Below are 22,325 nucleotides of genomic sequence, written 5' to 3'. Positions count from 1 at the left end.
TGAGCTCAATTGGAATTAACAGAACAAATTTGTTATGACCTATTCCAATCTACTAAAGAATTTAAGTATATAACTCAGATAATATCAGTGTCTATTGCCCTATACTATTCTTTATGCTTGTTATTAATAAAAGAAAGTATTATTATTTTTAGATATCAATAAATGATTACAATAATTGATACTATTATTAATCCTTATGCTATATGCCATTACCCAATATGAATTGTATTTTTTAATTTATACTAAGCCCCCCAATATAAATTGAAAGGCAAAATATAATCAAATAGTTCCAAAATACAAAGAACCTAATGTAATAAATGATACACAACTAATAATAAATTTATTTAAATAAAACCAGATAAACTCCAATTGAAACAAGACAATTGACTGCAGAAAGAAAAACTATTTCCCGAAACTGAGTAGACAAGCTGGTAAATATTATATAGGAGTAAAGAATTGACTATTAAATAAAATGTTTGCTGCAAGTACTGTAAAAGAAAGGACTGTGGCAACCATTGTCTGAGGGAAACAAAATGGCAGATGGAGGAAAGGGCGCAAAAAGGCAATTGCCTAAGATGGCGGTCGAAACTGTAAGCGCTAAGTTATGGCGCAATAAAGACAATAAAGAAGGGTAAACAATTCCAAGAAGGCACAAAGAAATATGCAACAACTGTAAAAAAAAAAAAACTAAGCAAACTAGACCCCAATTATAAAGACGCCCCCCCCCTTCGGGGTGGGCAAACGCCTGCCCGGACGCTCGCAGTCTCCCTTGACCGTTTAAGCAATTAAACAATTAATAAGAAAATGAAACCAGAAAACAACGTAATAAATAATAAAAGCCTTAAGACAAACCCAGGGAATGGGCATAAGCTGCCTTCCCACAACTAACACTGAAACAGAAGTTCCGATGCAGCTGAAAAACCAGCCAGCCAAGTGAACTGCTCGAACACTCCCAGTGTGGATCCTTCCTCGTTGGTGCCCAAAAAAGAAAGAGCGCAAAACATGGGGAAGCACTTCCTTAAATGCTCGCGCTTCCCCGCCCCCTTGTAGTGACGTAATTTAAACATTATCTCGTGCCATCCAGGCTGGTAGGCAAACGTTAGCTATGCCCAATCCAGGCTGTTAAAACAGCCATCAGGTGGCTAGAACCTTCTCAAATATTGATAACAGAGCTATCTCAGAATTAAATTCTATATCTTCTTCACATATGTCATTTAGTTCTTTAAATATTAGTTTCCAAAATCTGTACTTTTTTGCATTCCCACCACATATGAAGCGAAAGGGGAGACGGCTAGAGCGCAGGTGGAGGAAGTCCCGCTGGGAATCCGATCGAACACGACTTAGAGCCCATTATCGGGCCTATTTCGTGGCAATACGGCTGGCGAAACGGCAATATTTCTCCAGCCGCATTGCTTCCTCAGAATGTCGTCCAGCAGAGCTGTTTCGGGTGGTCCGGGATCTTCTTCAACCGGGAAACCCGGTGGAGGTCCCGGACTGCTCATCAGCTCGCTGTGATGAGTTTGCTATTCATTTTGAGGAAAAAATCGCTCACATTCGCAGTGGGCTGGACTCCACTGTTACTGCAAAATCGGAAGATGTGTCCAGTGTGCCGTGCTTAGGTCAAACTTTAATGGATGAGTTTCAATTGTTGAGACCCGAGGATGTGGACAGGGTGCTTGGATCTGTCCGTTCTACCACCACGCCGCTTGACCCTTGCCCATCTTGGCTAATTGGAAGATCTGCCAGGGGGGTTCGCACTTGGGTCCAGGAGGCCGTGAACGCCTCTCTGAGAGAGGGAGTGGTCCCTACCGCCTTGAAAGAGGCGGTAATTCGACCACTCCTTAAAAAGCCTAACCTGGACCCAAGGCTGGTGGTCAACTACCGACCAGTGGCGAACCTCCCTTATTTGGGCAAGGTGTTGGAGCGGGTTGTGGCCGGGCAACTCCAGGCGCTGCTGGATGAAACGGATTTTCTGGATCCATTTCAATCGGGTTTCAGGCCGGGTTTTGGTACAGAGACAGCCTTGGTCGCCCTGTATGATGACCTTTGCCGGGAGAGAGACAGGGGGAGTGTGACCCTGTTGATACTCCTGGACCTCTCAGCGGCTTTCGACACCATCGACCATGGTGTCCTTCTGGATAGGCTGGCTGGGTTAGGAGTTGGGGGCACTGTTTTACGGTGGTTCCACTCCTTCCTAGCTGACCGTATCCAGAGGGTGGTGCTGGGGGACAGTTGCTCTGCCCCATGGCATTTATGTCATGGGGTTCCTCAGGGCTCGATACTGTCCCCCATGCTGTTTAACATCTACATGAAACCGCTGGGAGAGGTCATCAGGAGGTTTGGGCTGAGGAGTCAGCAATATGCTGACGACACTCAGCTCTACCTCTCGTTTTCCACCAATCCAGGTGAGGCGGTTTCTGTGCTGAACTCGTATCTGGACCTGATAATGGATTGGATGAGGGTTAATAAATTGAAACTCAATCCAGACAAGACGGAAGTGCTGTTAGTGGGTGCTTCGCCGGACAGGTTGGAGGGCCACCTCCCTGTCCTGAATGGGGTTACACTCCCCCTAAGGGACAGGGTCTGCAGCCTGGGGGTGCTCCTGGAGCCCAGTCTAACTTTGGAAGCTCAGGTGGACTCGGTGGCCAGGGGTGCCTTCCTTCAGCTGCGGAAATTATACCAGCTACGGCCCTACCTGGACGAGTGGAGTCTCATGACAGTTACACATGCACTGGTAACATCTCGTATTGATTATTGCAATGCGCTCTACGTGGAGCTGCCTTTGAAGACGGTCCGGCGACTGCAACTGGTTCAGAATCGAGCTGCGCGGCTGGTGAGTGGTGGGGCCGCCAGAGAGCATATCAAGCCGATTCTGTATAATTTACACTGGTTACCAGTTGCTGTCCGGGCCCAATTCAAAGTGCTTGTTTTGACATATAAAGCCCTAAACGGCTTGGGCCCTGGATACCTGAAGGACCGCCTCCTTCCATATGAGCCTACCCGGCTGTTAAGATCTAGCCAGGGGGCCCTTTTGAAAGAGCCATCCCTCAAGGAGGTAAGAGGGATGGCTTGTAGACAAAGGGCCTTCTCGGCAGCTGCCCCCAGACTATGGAACGCCCTCCCAACTGAAATTCGCCTGGCGCCGACACTGATGATATTTCGGCGCCAGGTCAAAACCTTCCTGTTCCAGAAGGCTTTTAATTGAAATAACATTAACTGTGGGTCTTAATGATGGCAATTTTAATTGTATTTTAATCGTATTTTAATTGTATTTTAATCATTTTATTTTATTGCATTGAATTTTAATTGTTGTAAGCCGCCCAGAGACCTTTGGGTAGAGTGGGCGGCATATAAATTAAATAAATAAATAAATAAATAAATAAAATAAAATGTACCAATTTCCTTCTCACATTTCCAACAGACATTCAGATAACTAGCATTAATTTTATTCAATTTTGTCAGTATCAAATATCATCTTAAACCCAATTTGGAAAAAAAAATTCTCTTATTCTCACTGACATAAATCGTAAAACCTTCATTTTCCACATCTTTCTCCATTCTTCATCATTTATTCTTTTTCCTAAGTCTTGGTCCCACACTATCTTCAATCCTTCTTTCTCAATCTCTTCTTCTTCTAGATCAAGCAGGAATCTATAAATTTTACTCACTGTGCCCTTTACTGAATCAGTCATCTGAATATCTTCATATGATAATAGAAATTGTTCATACTTTGTATATTCTCTACCTTTATTATACTTCTGTACCCATTCATCTTTCTAATTGCATATAATTCAACCATGATATACTGTATTCTTATTTTGAAGAAAGAAAAGTGACTTCTTCATCGCTTCCATTGCCATGGAATAGTCCTTCCAATGGGGCCTAGCACATGTTTGATCAAATTCACTCTGTGTTTTCCACCATTGTCACTCAAATTTATGTCCCACTCGTTTCATCACCACCAGCTCCACAGTAAACCACGTGTGCAGTTTGGCTTTACGTAATGGCCTGGATTTCCATCCAACTATATTGTTTTCAAGTTTTATTACAAACCCAGTCATGGATTTTCTGTCTGATTCATCATTGGCCCAATCACTATCTACAAAGGCAGTCAGTTTTAAAGCTTTCGATGGCTTCAATATCAAATGGTAATTATATGTTTCTTTTAAATATCTAAAGATTCTTTTTACGCCTTGCCAGTGTTTTTCACTTGGTCTTGCCACATACCTACTTAGAATATTCACTGAGGCTGCTATGTCTAGACGTGTCCAGTTGGCTAAATACATTAATTGCTGAATGGTATAACTCTTGATTTTCGAAATCTTTACTGTTTCCCTTAGCTGGGTAAATGCCACCCCTACAAGGGTGGACAAAACCAAGTTGCAGAAATGGTAATGAGTGTTAGCATAGCTAATCCCAGCATAAATATATGAATTCAGAACCAAACTTCACCATTCATGAACCAAGAAACACACCAAGTGGAGATCTGGCTTTATTTATTTATTTAGAGAGTAAAAGGACAAGCCAAATTGAAAAACAGGAAAATACTTTTAAGTCCATAAGCCAATTTGAATAAAAAGACAATAGGTACAAAAACCACCCACATAAGAAAACAAAATGCCATTTTAGTCTAATAAGAAAACAAGAATGACATTTTAGTCTAATAAGAAAGCAAGAATGCCATTTTAGTTTAATAAGAAAACAAGAATGCTATTTTAGTCTAAGCTAAACAATGAAGGATCTAACAAAAGACATAGCAAAATTTCTGAGCTAGTGCAGACTGCCAGTCTTACCAACAGCATAATATGCTGAATCTCCAAAGAGGTCCCCCTGAACTGAGGGATTGGACTAACTATATACCGTGTTGAATCAACTCTGGGATGGCCCCCTTTAGTTAATCAATAAAGTCTTCTTTCAAACAAACTAGAAGCCATGTTTCCCTACATTTACACCTCACCAAGGGCAGCTGGGACAATTTGCCACTCAACTCTGAAATGAGGTGTCAAGCTTGAATCACATCTTATCTCTTCCAAAAAGTCATAAGATCCCACTATCTACCATCTTTCAGCTTTTAATCTCAATTCTCCCACCAGTTCTCTGGCACCAAGATGGAATTAGGCTGGTACTTTGGCTAAGGCACTATTCATCCTTCACAATTATACTCAGGTTTGTTGTTGTTTAGTCCGACTCTTCATGACCCCATGGACCAGAACACGCCAGGCCCTCCTGTCTTCCACTGCCTCCCGGAGTTTGGTCAAATTCATGTTGGTAGCTTCAGTGACACTGTCCAGCTATCTCGTCCTCTGTCATCCCCTTCTCCTCTTGCCTTCACACTTTCCCAACAGCAGGGTCTACTCAGGTTAGAATGCTGTAAAGCACTTTATGTCTGGTTGCCCTTGAGAACAGGTCAGAAATTTCAGTTCATTCAAAATTTTGCTGCCAGCATCTGATTGTAGTTGGCAGATCATACCATATTACCTTGATTCTTTACCCATCTACTGTCATTATCAATTGGTTTCCAAATGGGACCACAGTGGGAGCCAAATCTCAACATAGTAGCATGGAGACAAGGTATCCCAAGAATTGCCCTTTGCAGATTACTATAGCATGCTTTTGAATTCTTTCCCTGAGTCCCCTGGAGTCTGATGTATAGAAGGAGGACACAAGGAACAGGACCTTTTAATTGGAGGCACCCAAAATTTGGAACCACCTCACCTCACTTGCTACTTATATTTTAGAAGCCTGTTTTTTGGATGCTGCATCATAAATAGACAGTGGTTGTTCTTGCTTTTTAATTGTTCAAATTTGTTTTAATTGTTTTTAGATATTTATTATCATTGTTTTTATTGTTATTTTACTGTTATACATATGTATTGCCTAGTTATGTTAGTTTTTTGTACAATAACATTTGGTGTACCTTTAAAGTTTGTGGCGCAACCTTAACCTTGTAACTGTGGGTAGGGATAAACTATTGCTCAACATCATCTTATCACATACTATGGTTTTAGAAAGTATGCTGTGTATCCTTAAGGAGCAGAACCATGACCAAGTTCTTCAGGTAATTCAAAAGTCAATCTACGTACTTGCCTGAGGCAGAGTGGCCTCACGGAAACACCCCTAAGGCAGCTCAGTCCCATTTCATCCTCACTGCCTTTGGCTGTCTTTGCTGTGGCCTCTTACTGCACAGCATTTTTCACCATGGCTACTGTCAGTTAATTTCTACAGCTGGGCACGATGACACTTCAGGGCTTGGGTGCATTAAGGACCGTGGCACCCAGCATCATCGCAGCTTGTTTGAACAATGGCATAGATCCAAGTGGTACTAATTGCAAGGGAAATTCACAGAGATGTTGTATTTGTAAACGTGACTGCTATAGTCATCAAGGGGAGGAAGAAATTCCACAAGACTAGTAATGGACATTCTGAAGTCCAGATCATTCAAACTCTCATTTGAAAGATCAGACTAAAAACCTGAGCAAAACACTTGGTCATCACTTGGACAACATGTCTATTGTCACTCATAACTTCCAATGCCATTTTAATGGACAAATATTGATTAAAGCTGCAATGCTATGCACCCAAACCTGGGAGTAAGGACTACTGTACTTAATAGGATTTACATCTGAGTGGACGTGTATGCTCATGTATTATTTTGTAGTTAGGGTGGCCAGATTCAAAGGAGGACTGGGCTAGGTTGTATTTAATAGCTGTGCAAGAGTTTGGCAGTCTAGTTTTGCATAGCAAACCATGGCTAAATGTGCAGATGACGGAGGCTTGTCCTTTTTCCAACTCACCATCTTAGCTGTATCTAAGGCCCAAAGCATATGTTGCAGTAGTTCCTTGGCTTCAAATACAGCTTCTCCCAAGATATATCAACAGTAGGTGATTGCAGTGTGTTTGGACAAGGTGTGGAGTTTGCATCCTCTCCTTTCTCACTACCTCTCTCACCTCCTGTTTATTCCAGTGTTAAGCTGCAGAAGTAGATATAGCAGATGTTTTAGGTTCATAATTTGTGCATGTACACAGCTCATTAAGTCATACCCCACCTTAAGGGTGTGCACGACATAATAGTGATTTTTCAGTTATGTTTAGTTACTCACTTTAGTTTTATTTAAATTGTTGTAACTTCACTTGTTTCAATATTTGTTTGTTTTCCATTCATCTGTATAACTAACTGAGAATTTCATTAATCCAATTCATGTGTGTCCTTTCACTGATTTCCAAGAGGGACTACTTCAATTTTCCACTGCCTGTAACTTCAGTATTTCCCATCTGAACTGCAGGAAACTATTAGGAATCCAACTATCCCCCAAGATGTAAGACCTGCCAAATGCAGTTCAAACAGATTTGTCTAAATATTACCAGAATGTTTAAATGGCAAATATTAGCTTGGTTTATTTACTGTGTTTGTATAAATGTTGTGAATCACATTTGAGTACTGTCAACAAAAACTGAGATATAAATCTACTAAGTATGTAGATATCAAAATATCAAAATTAGGTCAAAATTGTTTATGATGATTTCTTAGGCACATTTTTAAAGTATAAGTCACAACTTAAAGTTTCAATGTAGATAATGTAGACAGAAGCAGTACGTATACAGACCAGAACTTTCTACATGTAAGAGATTCATGTCTCCTGATTGAGTTCAGTTTAGAAGTGTGAAGGCCAGTTGCATCTCAAGGTAGCAAAGTCCAACTGTGTGAATACATGGAATCCGTATCTTACCATTGGCATATTGTTACCAAGTCACATCTTTGTTACCAAGGATTTAATAACTCAGTTTGTGGGGACCCACTTGGAAGGCAGGATTTGAATGAGTTCTTGGTTTTTTTAAAAAAAAAAATCTAGATAGTCTTCTGTTTTACAAAATTTAGTTATCTCATACATTATAGTCCTCCAGGGAGGCCACAGAAGATGCATGATTTGTGACTATGCTCCATACAGAGGCCATAATATGGGTAAACATCTGGTGATTGTGCACAGGCATTACACAAGGCCATAAGGTATGTGTGACAACATGTTAAATACAGAGGGATACCGTTTATATGGAGTCTTGGAAAGAGTGAAGGGGAGGGTAGTTTGGGACATCTGCCTTTGGGAGAGAAATGAGGGCGAACTTGAAAGTGATTTTTCTTTCTAGCCTTACTGTAAAGGGTGGAATTAACCATGAAATAAATAAATGGAGGACACATTGTTCTGCAGGGAATTCGAAGGGGCGAAGACTGGGAATGTTTAGTCTTTCAAACTCTGTGAATTACCTTTTCTTCAGGGAGGGATTAGTATAACTGCTGTTATTCAGTATCTTTAACCATGCTAGCTACCTTTAGGTCCAATCTGTAAATTCAATTTCATTCTATCTCTTATTCTTGACATTATATTTATAATCCAGGGTCAAACCGAAAGTAAAATAGATACTTGAATATGCAGTAATCGTCATTTGAGCTCACCTTGATCTTGGCTTCATCCTGCTTGCAATATAATTGTTACTTCCATATTCACTAACTTTTTGCTGAAGAAGAAAAGAATAATAATAGACATCAGTTTGCATTCAGAAACCATTCTTGAGATCCAGTTAATCATAACCAAAAACTATCTTTCTTTTGTACTTCAGACATAAAGGGTAAAATAAAATACAGGACATCATGACTAGGGAACTTTGCAGCTGTAAAAAAAATCACTGCAATTGCTTAAACAATTGAGACAATTTGACAGGGAAAATAGTTATATTAAAGAAAAAAAACATAGACTTTTTTGATTGAGTTAGTGATATCGTAGGTTCAAGGAAACCACAATACCAAATGCATTCAAAAATCCATACATTACAAATGTAAAAATGTATATGTTTATGACTATAACATACAGAATTAACTGTATTATGGAAACATAATTTGGAAATATAATTTGCAAATTGCTTGCAAAATGTGTATGTAAGAGATGCATGTACAAAAATACACACACGTTTTCATGCATTTTTTTTCTTTTTTTAAAAGAATTCTACAGAGTTATAGAAGCCTTATTCAGTAGTTGCTTGTCTTGTTCAGTAGTACAGTAATTCAGTTCTTCACATGTAATGAGTTAGCCCCCGCCTCGTCACTGTCATTTGAAGTGGGGGAGGCTCTTGTGTGAGTGAGAACATGAAAACAGTGGGTTTGCTGAATAAGACTACAAGAGATAGGACAGAACACACATGAGATGGGAAAACAGATGGAAACTGATATGAACAGATCTGCCCATCCCTCCTAGAATGTAGAGCTATGAGGCATATTGTACATCCTTATTCCCAGAGGTTGTCTGGGCTAGGTAGAGCCACATTCCCTCTTTTACATTGCAGCCATGGGTGCCTCACCAGTAGTGGAACCAAGATGTTCTTCGTTTGGAACTGAGCTGACCCTGGCCATTTTTGTGTGGGTGGAATACATGCATGTTGTTAATGTCTGAGAAAGTTTTAGGAGGATTTAATGTACATATCCCCTAAACTTAACATGTGCAATCAGCATTAGTTAGTGGTCATTTTCATGATAGCTCAGCAGTGCAGAATCCAACAGATTTTTTTTCTTCAGTCATCTGACTATATATGAACTTCAGGATTTTGTTTCACCTCTGAACTCAGATATAAGACAGTCTTGGAAGAAGTTGTTGCCCAGCAATAGCTTATGGCTGTCTTCTGTGCCTTTCCATTATCTTCTACTTCCATGTTAATATTTTTAGCCGGTTGCTCTCTGTTGAAGTGAAATTTCTATGTGTTTTTAAGTCAAGCAGGTTTACCTAGTATCCATAGCTTAGATATTAAGAATAACTGGTATATTAATGCTAACTGTCCATGCATAAGTGATTATTTTTGCCATCATGCAATCCCAGCAACACAAACCTGTTTCTGGATGTGGTTTAAGAGGTTTGAATATAATCTCAGCAAAGTAGACATACCATTGGCTGGGAGTACTGATAATGAGGTGTTTTAAACTGTCTTAGATGGCTGCATTTCTCCCAAAGAAGGCAGTGTTGATGCTATTCCACTATTGATTAAAAAAATTATCTGTTGCACTGTTTTTATTTATTATATTACATGATTTTATGATAGTATACAGCTCTGCCTTTAGAGGAAGATGAGAACATAAATTAAAAATCTAATAGTAGTGATACTGATGATAATAAATTCAATGAGGAGGAGGAGGAAGAGGAGGAGGATTTGGATAATTCTGTTAATCTCTGTTGCTAATGATTGGTCACATTTTAAACAGACTGGGTTGATTCATTTGTTTAGTAACTTCCATGATGGACATGCAAATACCGATCTGTAGCATTAACCCATGTGATGAGGAAAATAACTTAACAAGTTTTCCCCAGTTCAGGAATGTCTGAAACCAGAGGCATTATTTTTATACAAATAAAAAGCTTACATAGGAATACAAGAGAAATAAACCTGTTTATTTGTTAGTTCACATAGCCATAGATCCCTGGCCAAGCAGAAACATGTCCATTTCAAAGAAAGGCCAAATGGGGAGATGTGTGTGTGTGTGTGTGTGTGCACACACACGTGGCATGTGCTTCTTCGTTGGAAGAACTGGAGCATGATCTCCAATCCACAGCTGCCTCAGCTGTAATCCTAACACAGTAATAACTGCTTTCTGCATCTCTGCTTACTTCCATCTAAGAAAGATATACCTAGCAAAATCCATCTTGCCAAGAACTTTTGGACTTTACATCTAAGAAACCTTCCTGGGAAAACCCACCATGTGATGAACTTTTGGACTTTAAAGTCTTCCCACTGGTAAAGCCCAATGAAGTAGTGTTTTGGTCCATGAAAGCTCACATATTAAGTGGCCTATAAAGGTATTGCCTATTGCATTTGTATTAAATAGAAGTTGCCTTGTGCTGACTCAAACTTTGATCCACCTACCTCAGAATGGTCTACCTTGACTGCACTGGTTCTCTGGGGTTTCAGGCAAGGTCCCTCCCAGGGATGCTGTGGACGGAACCTAACATCTTCTGCATGCAAACACATGTGTTACCAATGAACAGTTGTCCTTCCACAGGGATTATTACAAAACACTGTGGGAGATTGCTTTGTATGCATTTAGTCCATAGGTGGATTGGGGTAACTATGATCAAGCTATGTGCTGACCTGGAATAAAGCAAGGGCTGGCTCAACGTTTTGACAATTGGTGATGCAGTTCCCAGCTACAATCCCAATTAATCTGCATCTCCTTTATGTTTATCTAAACTGGTTTGAATTTGTTTAATGTTTATTACCTTTATTTTTGTTTCAAATTTCTTTCTCTTCATAATTGTTTTAATTGATTAAGGAACTCTTTACTGAAAATAATTACTTCCTACTTTCCAACACCAATTAACCTGGAAGGAAGTTTTTTGACTGAGTGAAGAATTCCTTAATCAATAATTCAATTAAGAAAAAGAAATACAATTATGAAAAAGACGAATGCCTCAAACAATGTTTTATCACTAAATAAAGAAATAAAAACAAACTAGAACAAATGCAAAACAGCCGGATATAAAACTGGCTAGGAGCAATGGCAGTTATTTAAAACAGCGATCACACCACATTATTTTTGCAAATGGCACATGAGATGTTAGCCTAATTGGAATTTAGCTCTTAGCCCAGCCCAGATTGTCGACATCATATTCCAAATCTACTGCCTAAAGTGGCTGCCACATCCTACCTAATGGTATGGCCTCCCCATCCATAGTCTTTTCTTTTTACACAGGATTTTATCCTCATTCCACAGAAAATTCATACCTTCCCAGGTCTTCTCAATAATGTTTTATCACATAGTTTTAGGGAAGAATAAATAACCTCTCCATTTTATACACAGATCTCTCTCTCTCTCTCTCTCTCTCTCTCTCTCTCTCTCTCTCTCTCTCTCTCTCTCTCTCTCTCTCTGTGTGTGTGTGTGTGTGTGTGTGTGTGTGTGTGTGTGTGTGTGTGTGTGTGTGTGTGTGTGTGTGTGTGTGTGTGTGTGTGTGTGTGTGTGTGTAAAAGGAAGGGAAATTATAACCAGGCACAATGCAGCCAATATCCAAATAAACATCCATTTTAATGTTGTACGCATCAAATACTTTGACATTGCCAGTTCTCAAAATAAATGGTTTGTTTTAGAGGTTGGATGTGTCATATTAGCATCCACCCAGGAGATAAGAAAAGAGAAATAGATCAGAGAGTGATCAGGACATCAGGGAGACAGTTTAGAAAGAGATGAGAGAGGCCAGTTACCAGGGAAATCGTGGAAAAAAATAGATGAAGCAGGCAAGAGAAAATGTATAAATAGGTCATTGCAGCTCAACTTTTTTTAAAAAAAAAAGTTTAATTTTAACTTGCAGGTTGATGCATCTAGAAACCTGGTCCTTTCTCAAGGATATATTTATTAAGTCATTATATGACTTTACTAAACAGGATGAATAAATGGTCAGAAAGAAAGATTTAAAATGACAGGGAAAGAGGGCAAGCAAATTCACATAATGGAAAACTGAGGGTCTGGAATAGGAAAGCACAGCTTCTTGGCAGAAGTAACTGGCCGAAGTATCTGGATTCCAAATTAATATTTCTTGCTTGTTATGCCAGCTGTCTCCTTTTTTTTACTTTTGTTGGGCCAATTTCTGGAAAACATCTAGTGGCTACTTGATTCATGCTTATCCTGCATGTGTGCATACTAAGGCCACAAACCTCTCCAATGTTTTCCTTGGTGTGCGTTGTTCCGGTGCTCTTGTGGTGTTTGGCTGTGGGGCTCCTCATGCCCTTGCTGGGGCATTTTGCCCTTCAGAGAAGAGGACATTTCTTCCATTCTGTCTTCATGTAATAACAAAAACACATCAAAAGTCTTCTTTTCTGTATAGACAAATAGGGAGACTTAACAGGGTCATGGCACCCCAAATACCAAGGAATTAAAAATTGATCAAATAAAGGGGAAGCAAACATTGTCAAGCTCTTTGAAGTTAATGGAGTGGATCTCATTAAACACAGAAGAAAATGTTATCCTTAAGGTTATTTCATTTTTATTTTATGGTGTTAAGTGTCAGTTAACAGATTACAGTGTTGAAGTCTGGGAGAAAATAGCTGCCCTTTCTGTGAAAGTATACACCTTTATGCCACATCCTTAAGCAAACAGAACAAGTTCATATGGAATTACCTGGAAGCCCCCATTAAATTTTGATTAACAAGCTTTATGCTTGTGATGATCTCGACAATAATTATTTTTCTCCCCAGTGTATTTTTTGGAGCTTTTCAGGACAGTGAAGTACTCAAAATGTTAAAAGGCCCATGTCACTTCAATCCTGGGACCATATTTATATCCTCATTAATTTTATTGAAAGGGTTTAAGCATGTGAGTAACTCTGTCCTGTTAAAATTAATGGAAATGGGGGGAGTTCCAGACAAGATTTGAAGCCTTGCTTTTCCCAGCCACTTTCACAGAATTTTATGATAGGTCCAGATGATGGTATCTTCCATCTCTCACCTCCTCATGTTTTCCCAGCACGTTTTCCATCATTTTTTTTCTTATCACAAGCCCTTGGTGAGGAGAAAAAGAGTAGCCTTAATGTTTGACTCACACCCATTATGCTGCTTGCCATGCCAGAAGTATCACTTGTTCCTCATTTTTAAATTTTGCTAAGTATGTGCTCATGATGGCTGCATCAGAAAGACAGATAGAAGATTACCAAGTTCAGTAGATTTGTTTTCATATAGTAAAAAAAAAGACAGAACCACCATAGAAAAGCCTTACTGAGGAGAGGGTCTGATGCTCATCTGAAGGAAGGGGCAAAAAAAGAATGGGAAAAGCAGGAGTGATTTGCATGGATGTATCAAGGTCTGTTTTACATCCCTCTCTGTGTGTGAAATGCCATGATGGTCATGGATAAAAGATTATTCACCTATGAAAAGGGTGATACAGTTTTTCATGGGCAAAGCTCATTAGCATCATTATAATGAGTTATGGTCTTTGTTGTGAGAAATGAGAAATCCTGTCGTCTCACCCTAAAGAACATTAAAGAAACATTACTGGCAGGAAATTGAAAAAGTAATATATGTTAGATGGAATATGACAACTTTTTTCTGATAGAGCAGACAGATAAATGTCACCTACAAGTTTCAAAATGCATTTAATTTTCCTACCACAATAGATATTCTTTCATAAAATATATATGAATCAGCTTTGAATCATAAAACTTGACTGTGATAAACAAATGCATATTTGATAACATTCTGTCTTTTTTTAAAAGAACCTGATCCTCTCCCCCACCCTGCAGATTCTTTCTGATTTTCAGTCCTATAAACTTTCATGATTGATTTGAGGACCTTAGCCTCCCACCTCCTGCAGAGGGGTCTAACATAGTGCAGATACCAGGGGCAGGAGCCTGCTTACACTTGCACCTGACCCCATAGGGACAAGTGCCAAGCCCTGGGCGTGCCCCACCCCATAGACTGCCCATTCCTGGCCAGCTAAGCCTGGATGACCCTCCCCATCCCCCAGCAGCCCAAGCCTCATGACCTTCAGAGGGCAGCAACCAGGGCTGGCCACCTGTGAATCCTCCATCCCAACAACTGAATCTCAGGATCCACAATACCGTGATGACAGCTGCAGCAGAACACCTTTGTGCCCCAATATTCACTTCTCAGTCTGCACTACCTGCCAATGTGAGTTATTAAGCAGCAACAACACCCATGATCTTCCCATATATGTCCTATGAGTGATCAGTGTTGGATAGGCAAAGATTTCCCACCCACCTTCTGTTCAGTACAAATTCCTATCCAGGCCCAAAGTGACCACCTACTGTTATAACAAACCCACAGGTGGGCGGGTGGGCTGGGGTGTATATTGTTGGGGGGCTGGGGGATTCTTTCATTGGTGATGGGTGGGTGGTTTGCTGTTGCCTGATTTTGGAGCAGATTGTTTCTCTCCTGCCTTGCTTCTGCCTTTTTGTGGAGCATTTTGGGTTTTTTCTGCAGGTTCTTTATGGCTTTGTGGACTAGCATCAGAAAACACAAATGGAAACAAAGAACCAAAATCAACCAAAACTAAAGGATGAGTGCATGAAAAACGCAAAAACAAAACATGCACCCCCTGAAAGAACCAAACTGAAACAGTTTTAGCCATGCATATAGCTAAAAATGAACTTACAAACAAGACACAGCACCCCTCAAACCCTGTTGTTTCTGGTTTCCTTTAATTCCCACATTACGATCAAGATTCACAGTATAGCTCATAGTCTTTATACTTCCAAATTGTGTTTTAAAAATAGTTAAATGTAAAGGTAAAGACCTAGATTCAAGGCTTCATTATGAAATGAGTTTAGGGAATAACAAGACAGAAAACTGAAACTTTACTTTGAGCTATGCCTGAATAATTGAAACAACAAATAAGAGCCCAAAGGCAATTTTACTATTAATAAAATATTTCTTTCCTTTACGCATCTAGAACTTTCAGGCCAACTAACTGAAATGTTGGACTTTAAGCAACTATGAGTGAAACTCTGAAAGGAGACACTGTGATAAAGCCCTCCATTGACAATGTGGGGAGATAAAATGCACCACAGTGCTCATCATGGAGGAAGAAATGTATACCTAGTACAGATCCTTTCTTTGAATGGACAGCAGAAAGCTACACATGTGGAAGCGTCAAGCCTGCCATAGCCATCGGAAAATGTATAATCATACTAGAATACAGTACTACTTTTGAAACTAAACTCCATATTCAGAAGAACCACCATCCATTCTTTTAAACCATATTTAGAAGAATGGACTGTGCAGTATCCTAAGGCACTACAACACACCAGTGGCTTTTTACCTATATTGTAAGCCAAGATTTGGAGGTTTATTTCCACACTTCATTCTAGCAGAATCTGGACTTTCTTCTTCTCCCCTTCCTGCTTGTAGAGCATCCCAAAGCCTGGAGACTTTCCCAGCCTTTCGAAGCAGGTTCTTAGCAAAGTTTAGAAACATCACATTTTCAACTACAAATGAATTGCCAAGTCGGCATAATCAGGGGCTGGATGGGTATTCTGGGACTTTTGCTGTTAAAAGCAGCATTTCTGAGCTACTGATTTTAGGAGGCACAATGGGCTGAAGGGAAAGGATCATTTATCCTGGGAGAAGCAGTGGGATCAAGCAGAAGAACAACACTGGGTCTTGGCCATAGAGTACTGTTGAAGAATGGAAGTGTATCGTGGCACATTTCCTCTAACCCAAAAATGTAGTGCATCAGGGAGGGGGGAAAAGTTCCAGTCCAAGTCCCTTAATATATTTGTGCTCTACAATCATGGGATTGTTTTACTTTTGACAAAGTGCCCCGTGATATTCTGAATAGCAAGGATAAAACAACTGCCAGATGGATACATAGTTCACTACAGAATCATAGTCAGAGGGTAATGATTAATGGCTCCTTCTCAGACTGGGAGAAGATATCAAGCGGGGTAACCCAGGACTCAGTCCTGCGCCCAGGGCTCTTCAAAAATTTTTTATTAATAACCTGGATTAAGGGATGCATGGAATGCTAATCAGATTTGCAGATGACACAGAACTGGGTGGAATAGCTAATATCCTGAAAGACAGAAACAAAATGTTTTGAGCACTGGGCTGAAAACAACAGAATGAAATTCAACAGAGATAAGTGCAAAGTACTGCACTTAGGAACAAGCAACCAAACACAACAGTACAAGATGGTGGATACCTGGCTCATCAATACTGCAAATGTGAAGGATCCTGGAATTGTCATAAATCACAAGATGAATATGAGCCAACAGTATAACGTGGCTACAAAAAAGGCAAATGCAATTTTAGACTGCATTAATAGAACTATAGTCTCCAAATCCCATACGGTACTAGTTCTCCTCTATTTGGCACTGGTTAGGCCTCATCTTCATACTGTGTCTAGTTCTGGACACCACACTTCAAGAAGCATGCTGACAAATTGGAACAAGTTCAGAGGAGAGCAACAAGGATGATTAGGGGCTGGAAACCAAGCCTTATGAGGAAAGATTAAAAGAACTGGGCATGTTTAACCTTGAAAAAAGAAGACAGAGGGGTTATATGATAACACTTTTCAAATACTTCAAAGGCTGCCATACAGCAGAGGAGCAGGACGTATTCTTGATCAACCCTGAGTGCAGAACATGCAAGAATGGGCTCAAGTTACAGGAAGCCATATTTTGGTTGAATATCAGGAAAAAATTTCTAACCGTTAGAAAAGTACAGCAATGGAACCAGTTATCTCGAGATGTGATGAGTGCTCCAGTACTGAATTTTTTCAAGAGAAATTCAGGCAGCCACCTGGCAGGTATCTACTGATTTGTATTCCTGCACTGAGCAAGGGATTGGACTCTATGGCCTTATAGTCCCCTTCCAACTTCATGATTCTCTGATTCAGCCATGCTTGAATTGTAGGACCAGTTTGTGGTAGTGCTGCATAACTGAATGTCTTCTACGTGCATTCATCTTTAAGTGTTGTGCTATTCACTGAATGAATTAATTTTGTCGGGGTATTTTGAGGAAGGAGTTGGAATGCTTGTTTTTTGTGTGTGTATGGGGTTTTTTTAACTATCCATTTTAAACTACCTCCATTGTATGGTACATCCTTATAGACTGACCCCCACCTTTTGTCACGCAGAAGGGTACAGTATAACTAAGCTATTGCAAAAACACAACACCCGTTAAAACAAGAGACCATTGTCTGGCTTCTGACCTTACAAACTGTTCACTTCAGCAATGTCATTCTGAAAATGCCTGACTGCAATCCAAGAAATGCATTTTCAATGTGGATGCAAACATTCCTATTACTGATAGAACAAGCACAGCAGTTTTTTGCCTTGTGGGGACTGGAGCCTTGCAAGCTGAAGTTACAGGCCCAGAAGTGACACTTCAAGGCCGCGTCCTTTATGACATGTGAAGCAAAGCAAAGATCTTCCTTTTCTTTTTCTTTCTTTCTTTCTTTTTGTTGTTGTTGTGATGATGATGATGATGATGATGATGATGATGATGATGATGATGATGATGATGACGACGATGACGATGACCATGACGATGACAACAAAGCTTCTGCTGACAACATGAAAAAAAACCTAATTCTTCCCATTTGGTAATATTCATTGAAGTTAAAATACAATTAATCTGGTCACAATTCATGGGGCAGGTCATTTGAATTGTGTCAGCAGAGCTGCCCACATCAACAGCCAGTGGAAGGAAAGACTGGTTTCTTTGTTTCTTCTCAAGATCCCATCCTGCTTTTCAGCTTCCAGCATACAGCTCAAGATATACAAACTATCCTTCTTATCCTGTCAGGAGGCTATGCAGTAAGGTGAGGTAATCCGCTTAACACAACATTGTGAAGGTGGTGAAGTTTGGGGAGTGATAAATAAAGCTAGGAATTGGTGACTGAGTGGTGCAGCTTTCTGGTAGAGTGGGTGGAGCGGAGGTGCAATTTGGGTTCAGTTTCAGGCAGGAAGACGTTGGGTTCACACAACATGTTCCAGTGCTAACTATCTTCACTATGTGTTCTTGTCACTTCTCCGGCTGTTGGAACTAGCAGTACCTGTGCAGTCTCAGCATTTGCTTCACAATATATGCACATGGTATAGGCTATGCTGTTTTCATATCATTCTCTTATTGTCTGGAATTCCCTTCACATATCAAACTAGGCCTCCTTTTGTTATTGCCCTTTCACTGAAGGACAAGCCTAAACAAATGATTAATATATATTTTATCTGTCATTTATACACAGCCTTTCTCCCCACGGGACAAAAGGCATCCCACAAACAATTAGAACTATATAATAAATAATATTAACTATTAAGTAATTAATCTGATACCTTTTAATATAGTATTTTCAGTTGTAAACCATGCCAACTGACACTATCATCTATATCCTTGCCAACTTCAATGTATCTGTTCTAGTCTTTTAAGGGGTAGACTTGCATACAGTGCTTCATCCAGGGCTGTCAATACCTAATTACAGTAACATGCTTACTGTAACATGCTTACTTGGGTGGAATGAGTAATATAAATAATACTGTATTGTAGTAGTTGTAACTAACAGCTAGTTACTTTTGAAAGTTAATTTTAACGGTCACTTTAAAGCTTTTTGGAAACTTTTGACAGAAGGTTTTGAGGTTTTAAGCTATTCTCTTATCAGTTCTAAGTGGCAAGAGAAGCATTCTTTGATTTTGTTTTCTATATTTTTATTAACGCACTCCCTTAGACACACACCCCTTAATATATTAAGGGGCAAGCTGGCTGGGTCCTAATCACAGTTGTGATGATCTGGTAGTGACTTTTTACTATTAAATGCTCCTTGCCCCACATCCAAAGGCTCCCAAAGACTTCTCCAGGGCAAAATGAATGTAGCCTCCAGACCTGAAAGGGGAGGGGTTAATAGGAAGTGTTCAATTAGCTTTGATTAAATATTGGCACCAAATGATGACATCATCTGGTTTGCACTGTGGAATTATGGAAACAGAATTTTGGCCACTGATCAGTGTCTAAAATGAAATATTCTGAGCTCTGGCTTGTGAGTCCCTAGACTGTGGGCATCCATGGGTTCGTTTAATATACTTGTCACAATGTAAGTGCATCATCATCAGGACACACTGAAATATTCAAAAGAGCAATCCCACAGTACTTTGCATTTCATATTAAGGGTCATCAAAGCACCCCTGCTTCTGTGTAAGGTCATATTCCGAGAGCATAGGAATAAAGAGCAATTTGCCTCGACTCTTCTTGTGGAAATATTCCGCACTAAACCATCTCAGAAATCACTGTAGAATGAAGACTTGTGAAAATCTTTTTAGATGGTTTGCAGACTCACTGTAAAGCTGAATACCTACATGAGCTGAAGTGCTCCCTAATGCGTTTAAAGTGTCCCCTTGTATGTATGGCCCCTAATCAACAAAGAGTGGTTCTGGGTTCTCTGCCAGAGGAAGATACAACATGTGGTTTTCAAGGCTTTCTCTTCTTTGTAAGAACCAGTTCTACCTCTGCTCAGATGGCAGCCACAATATCCTAGACTAATTTACTCTAAAAAGTCTATATATAACACAGATTGTGATTGTTTGGAATATGTATATATTTGTGAGATGACAACTGAAAGCATCTTACGGGGCACAGGCTGAAATTGTCCAAACTTCCTCCTATACTGATAGGTTTTTTTCAAAATGTTCTGATCTCATAGAACAGCTTCCACACAGACATGCCTGGAAGAAAGCTACATGAACTGCAAAGGATATTTCTGGTTCAGAGCCACAGGTGCATCCTCTATTCATCTGTATTACTTTTATGAAACACCCCCCTCAGTCCCTTGAAATTCAGTCTTGCTAGAAAGATCGGCAGTGGGTGGAAAAGCTGTCTCAGCAACCAATGTTTTTTTCTTAGAACATATACTTGAGAACTTCTACAGGCTACTACTTTGTACCACCTGCCATACATAACTGCAATCAGAAACAGTGATTCCACAATCCTTTTCTTTACTAGATAATGTGAGGTCAAGGGAAATGTTCTGTTCTCACATACACACTGTGGGTTAACTCCTTTAACAATTCAATGTTTGTAACCTCTAGAATCTGACATTTTCTTTCTCCTAGATCATTGGAACAATTCCATTGATGCCTAACCCAGTCCCATCCAATCAGGCAGCAGGAGGGGCTCAGGGCCTTCAAGTGCAGCCAATCACACCACAGTTACTGACCAATGCCCAGGGGCAAATCATTGCAACTGTAATTGGAAATCAGATATTGCCTGTGATCAACACCCAGGGAATCACACTCTCACCACTCAAACCAGGCCAACAGGTAAATTTTGAATATAGTGTTTAAACTGATTGACAATAATGGAAATATCCTTCTTAACTACAGTTGTGGTTTCTCTTTATCCATAATCCATTTACTGTGTTAAGCAATGGAATTGGAATGCAATCAGATACGTCTTTGGAATATTTAGACAGCAGATATAATTGGCCTTATATTTTGAGAAGGAGGGCCTTAACCTACACTTTCCTTCAGAGGCCAAGCCTTCAGGACTTCAACTACAAGAAGCTCCTGAGTAGGTGTATATTTTTTCATCTAATTTGTTGTACAGTACTTGAAAGAAGCCTTCTCCTGTTTTGTACAGTACAGTGGTGCCTCGCTTAACGATTACCTCTTTAAATGACGAATCCACTTTACGATGGTTTTTTGCGATCGCTATTGCGATCACAAAACGATGTTCCTATGGGGAAAATTCGCTTAACGTTGATCGATTCCTTGCTTCGGGAACCGATTTTTCACTTAATGACAATCAAAAACAGCTGATCATCAGGTTTCAAAATGGCCACCCGCTGTGCAAAATGGCTCCCCACTGTGCTTTAGGATGGATTCCTCGCATTATAGGCATTGGAAAATGGCTGCCCTATGGAGGATCTTCGCTGGACACTGAGGTATTTCGCCCATTGGAATGCATTGAACGGTTTTCAGTGCATTTCAATGGGTGTTTTAATTTCACTTGATGATGATTTCATGTAACAGCGATTTTAACGGAACGCATTATTGTCGTCAAGTGAGGCACCACTGTATAGGACCCCTGTTGCATTGAGTGCATTTTTCAAAGGCAAGGTTGCAAACAGGGTCTGAATGGGTCCCTAGTAGAGATGAGAATGAACGGCTGGTTAGGTGGTTTGGGGAGGTTCATTTTGCAGCTGATCCTCAGTTCAGCACCCCACCCCCTCCAGCGAGCACCCATTCAGCCAGAGAAGGTGGGGCAAGGCACTGCTGCTGAATGAGTGCCTATTGGAGAGAATGGATCAGTTGTTTGGCTGAGAAACAGACTGCGAACCAGTGGTTCATGCCCATCTCTAGTCCTTTGATCTGGCTTATGGCAATGCCAATGCAGGGCCCTAGAGGCCATCACCTATGCCTTTTCAGAGCACCTCTTCCCTACCTGTGTGCATTTATTTGTTTAATAATGTTCTTCTGCTGCAGTTGTTATATCAATGGCAGAAGGTAGCTTCTTACCCCTTTATTTCAAGCATTCTGTAGCAGCAGCAAGCACTGAACCTGCATTGATGTGGACTTCTGGAAGCCATCTTGGTGTCTCCACTGGGAATGTTTGGTGCATTGTGGAGGGATGAATTGTGAAAAACTTAAGTGGTTTGACTACTGAAGGCTGTTATAAAGGGAAGGGTGTTGAAAGTAAAATCAAGATGAAGTCTGTCACTGCTGGAGTGGGTGGTAAGGAAGGGAGGTCATAAGTAGAAATAGAAGGCCCGTCTGATTACAAGAGTTAGGCACACTGTCCTGAGGGCCCTTTCAATCTGCAAGCAATTCCAGGGTTTATATTTTCAGAGCAGCAGC

At 40.2% G+C, this 22,325-nt stretch overlaps 1 protein-coding gene across 3 annotated transcripts in view; it reads left to right on the top strand.

The window, feature by feature from the left end:
• The window catches only part of POU6F2 (POU class 6 homeobox 2), a 414,737-nt gene that overhangs the window by 379,396 nt on the left and 13,016 nt on the right, over nucleotides 1-22,325 (top strand). For all 3 annotated transcript variants that reach the window (XM_073003768.2, XM_078377478.1, XM_073003767.2), the window contains one exon: nucleotides 20,583-20,789. In XM_073003768.2, the coding sequence (XP_072859869.1) occupies nucleotides 20,583-20,789 (207 nt within the window). The remainder of the gene's footprint in view (nucleotides 1-20,582; nucleotides 20,790-22,325) is intronic.

This window comes from Pogona vitticeps, chromosome 6 (genome assembly GCF_051106095.1).
Source record: "Pogona vitticeps strain Pit_001003342236 chromosome 6, PviZW2.1, whole genome shotgun sequence".
Taxonomy (NCBI): Eukaryota; Metazoa; Chordata; class Lepidosauria; order Squamata; family Agamidae; genus Pogona; species Pogona vitticeps.
The sequence above is the reverse complement of the archived record's forward strand: the minus strand, read 5'-3'. Positions and strand labels throughout refer to the sequence as shown.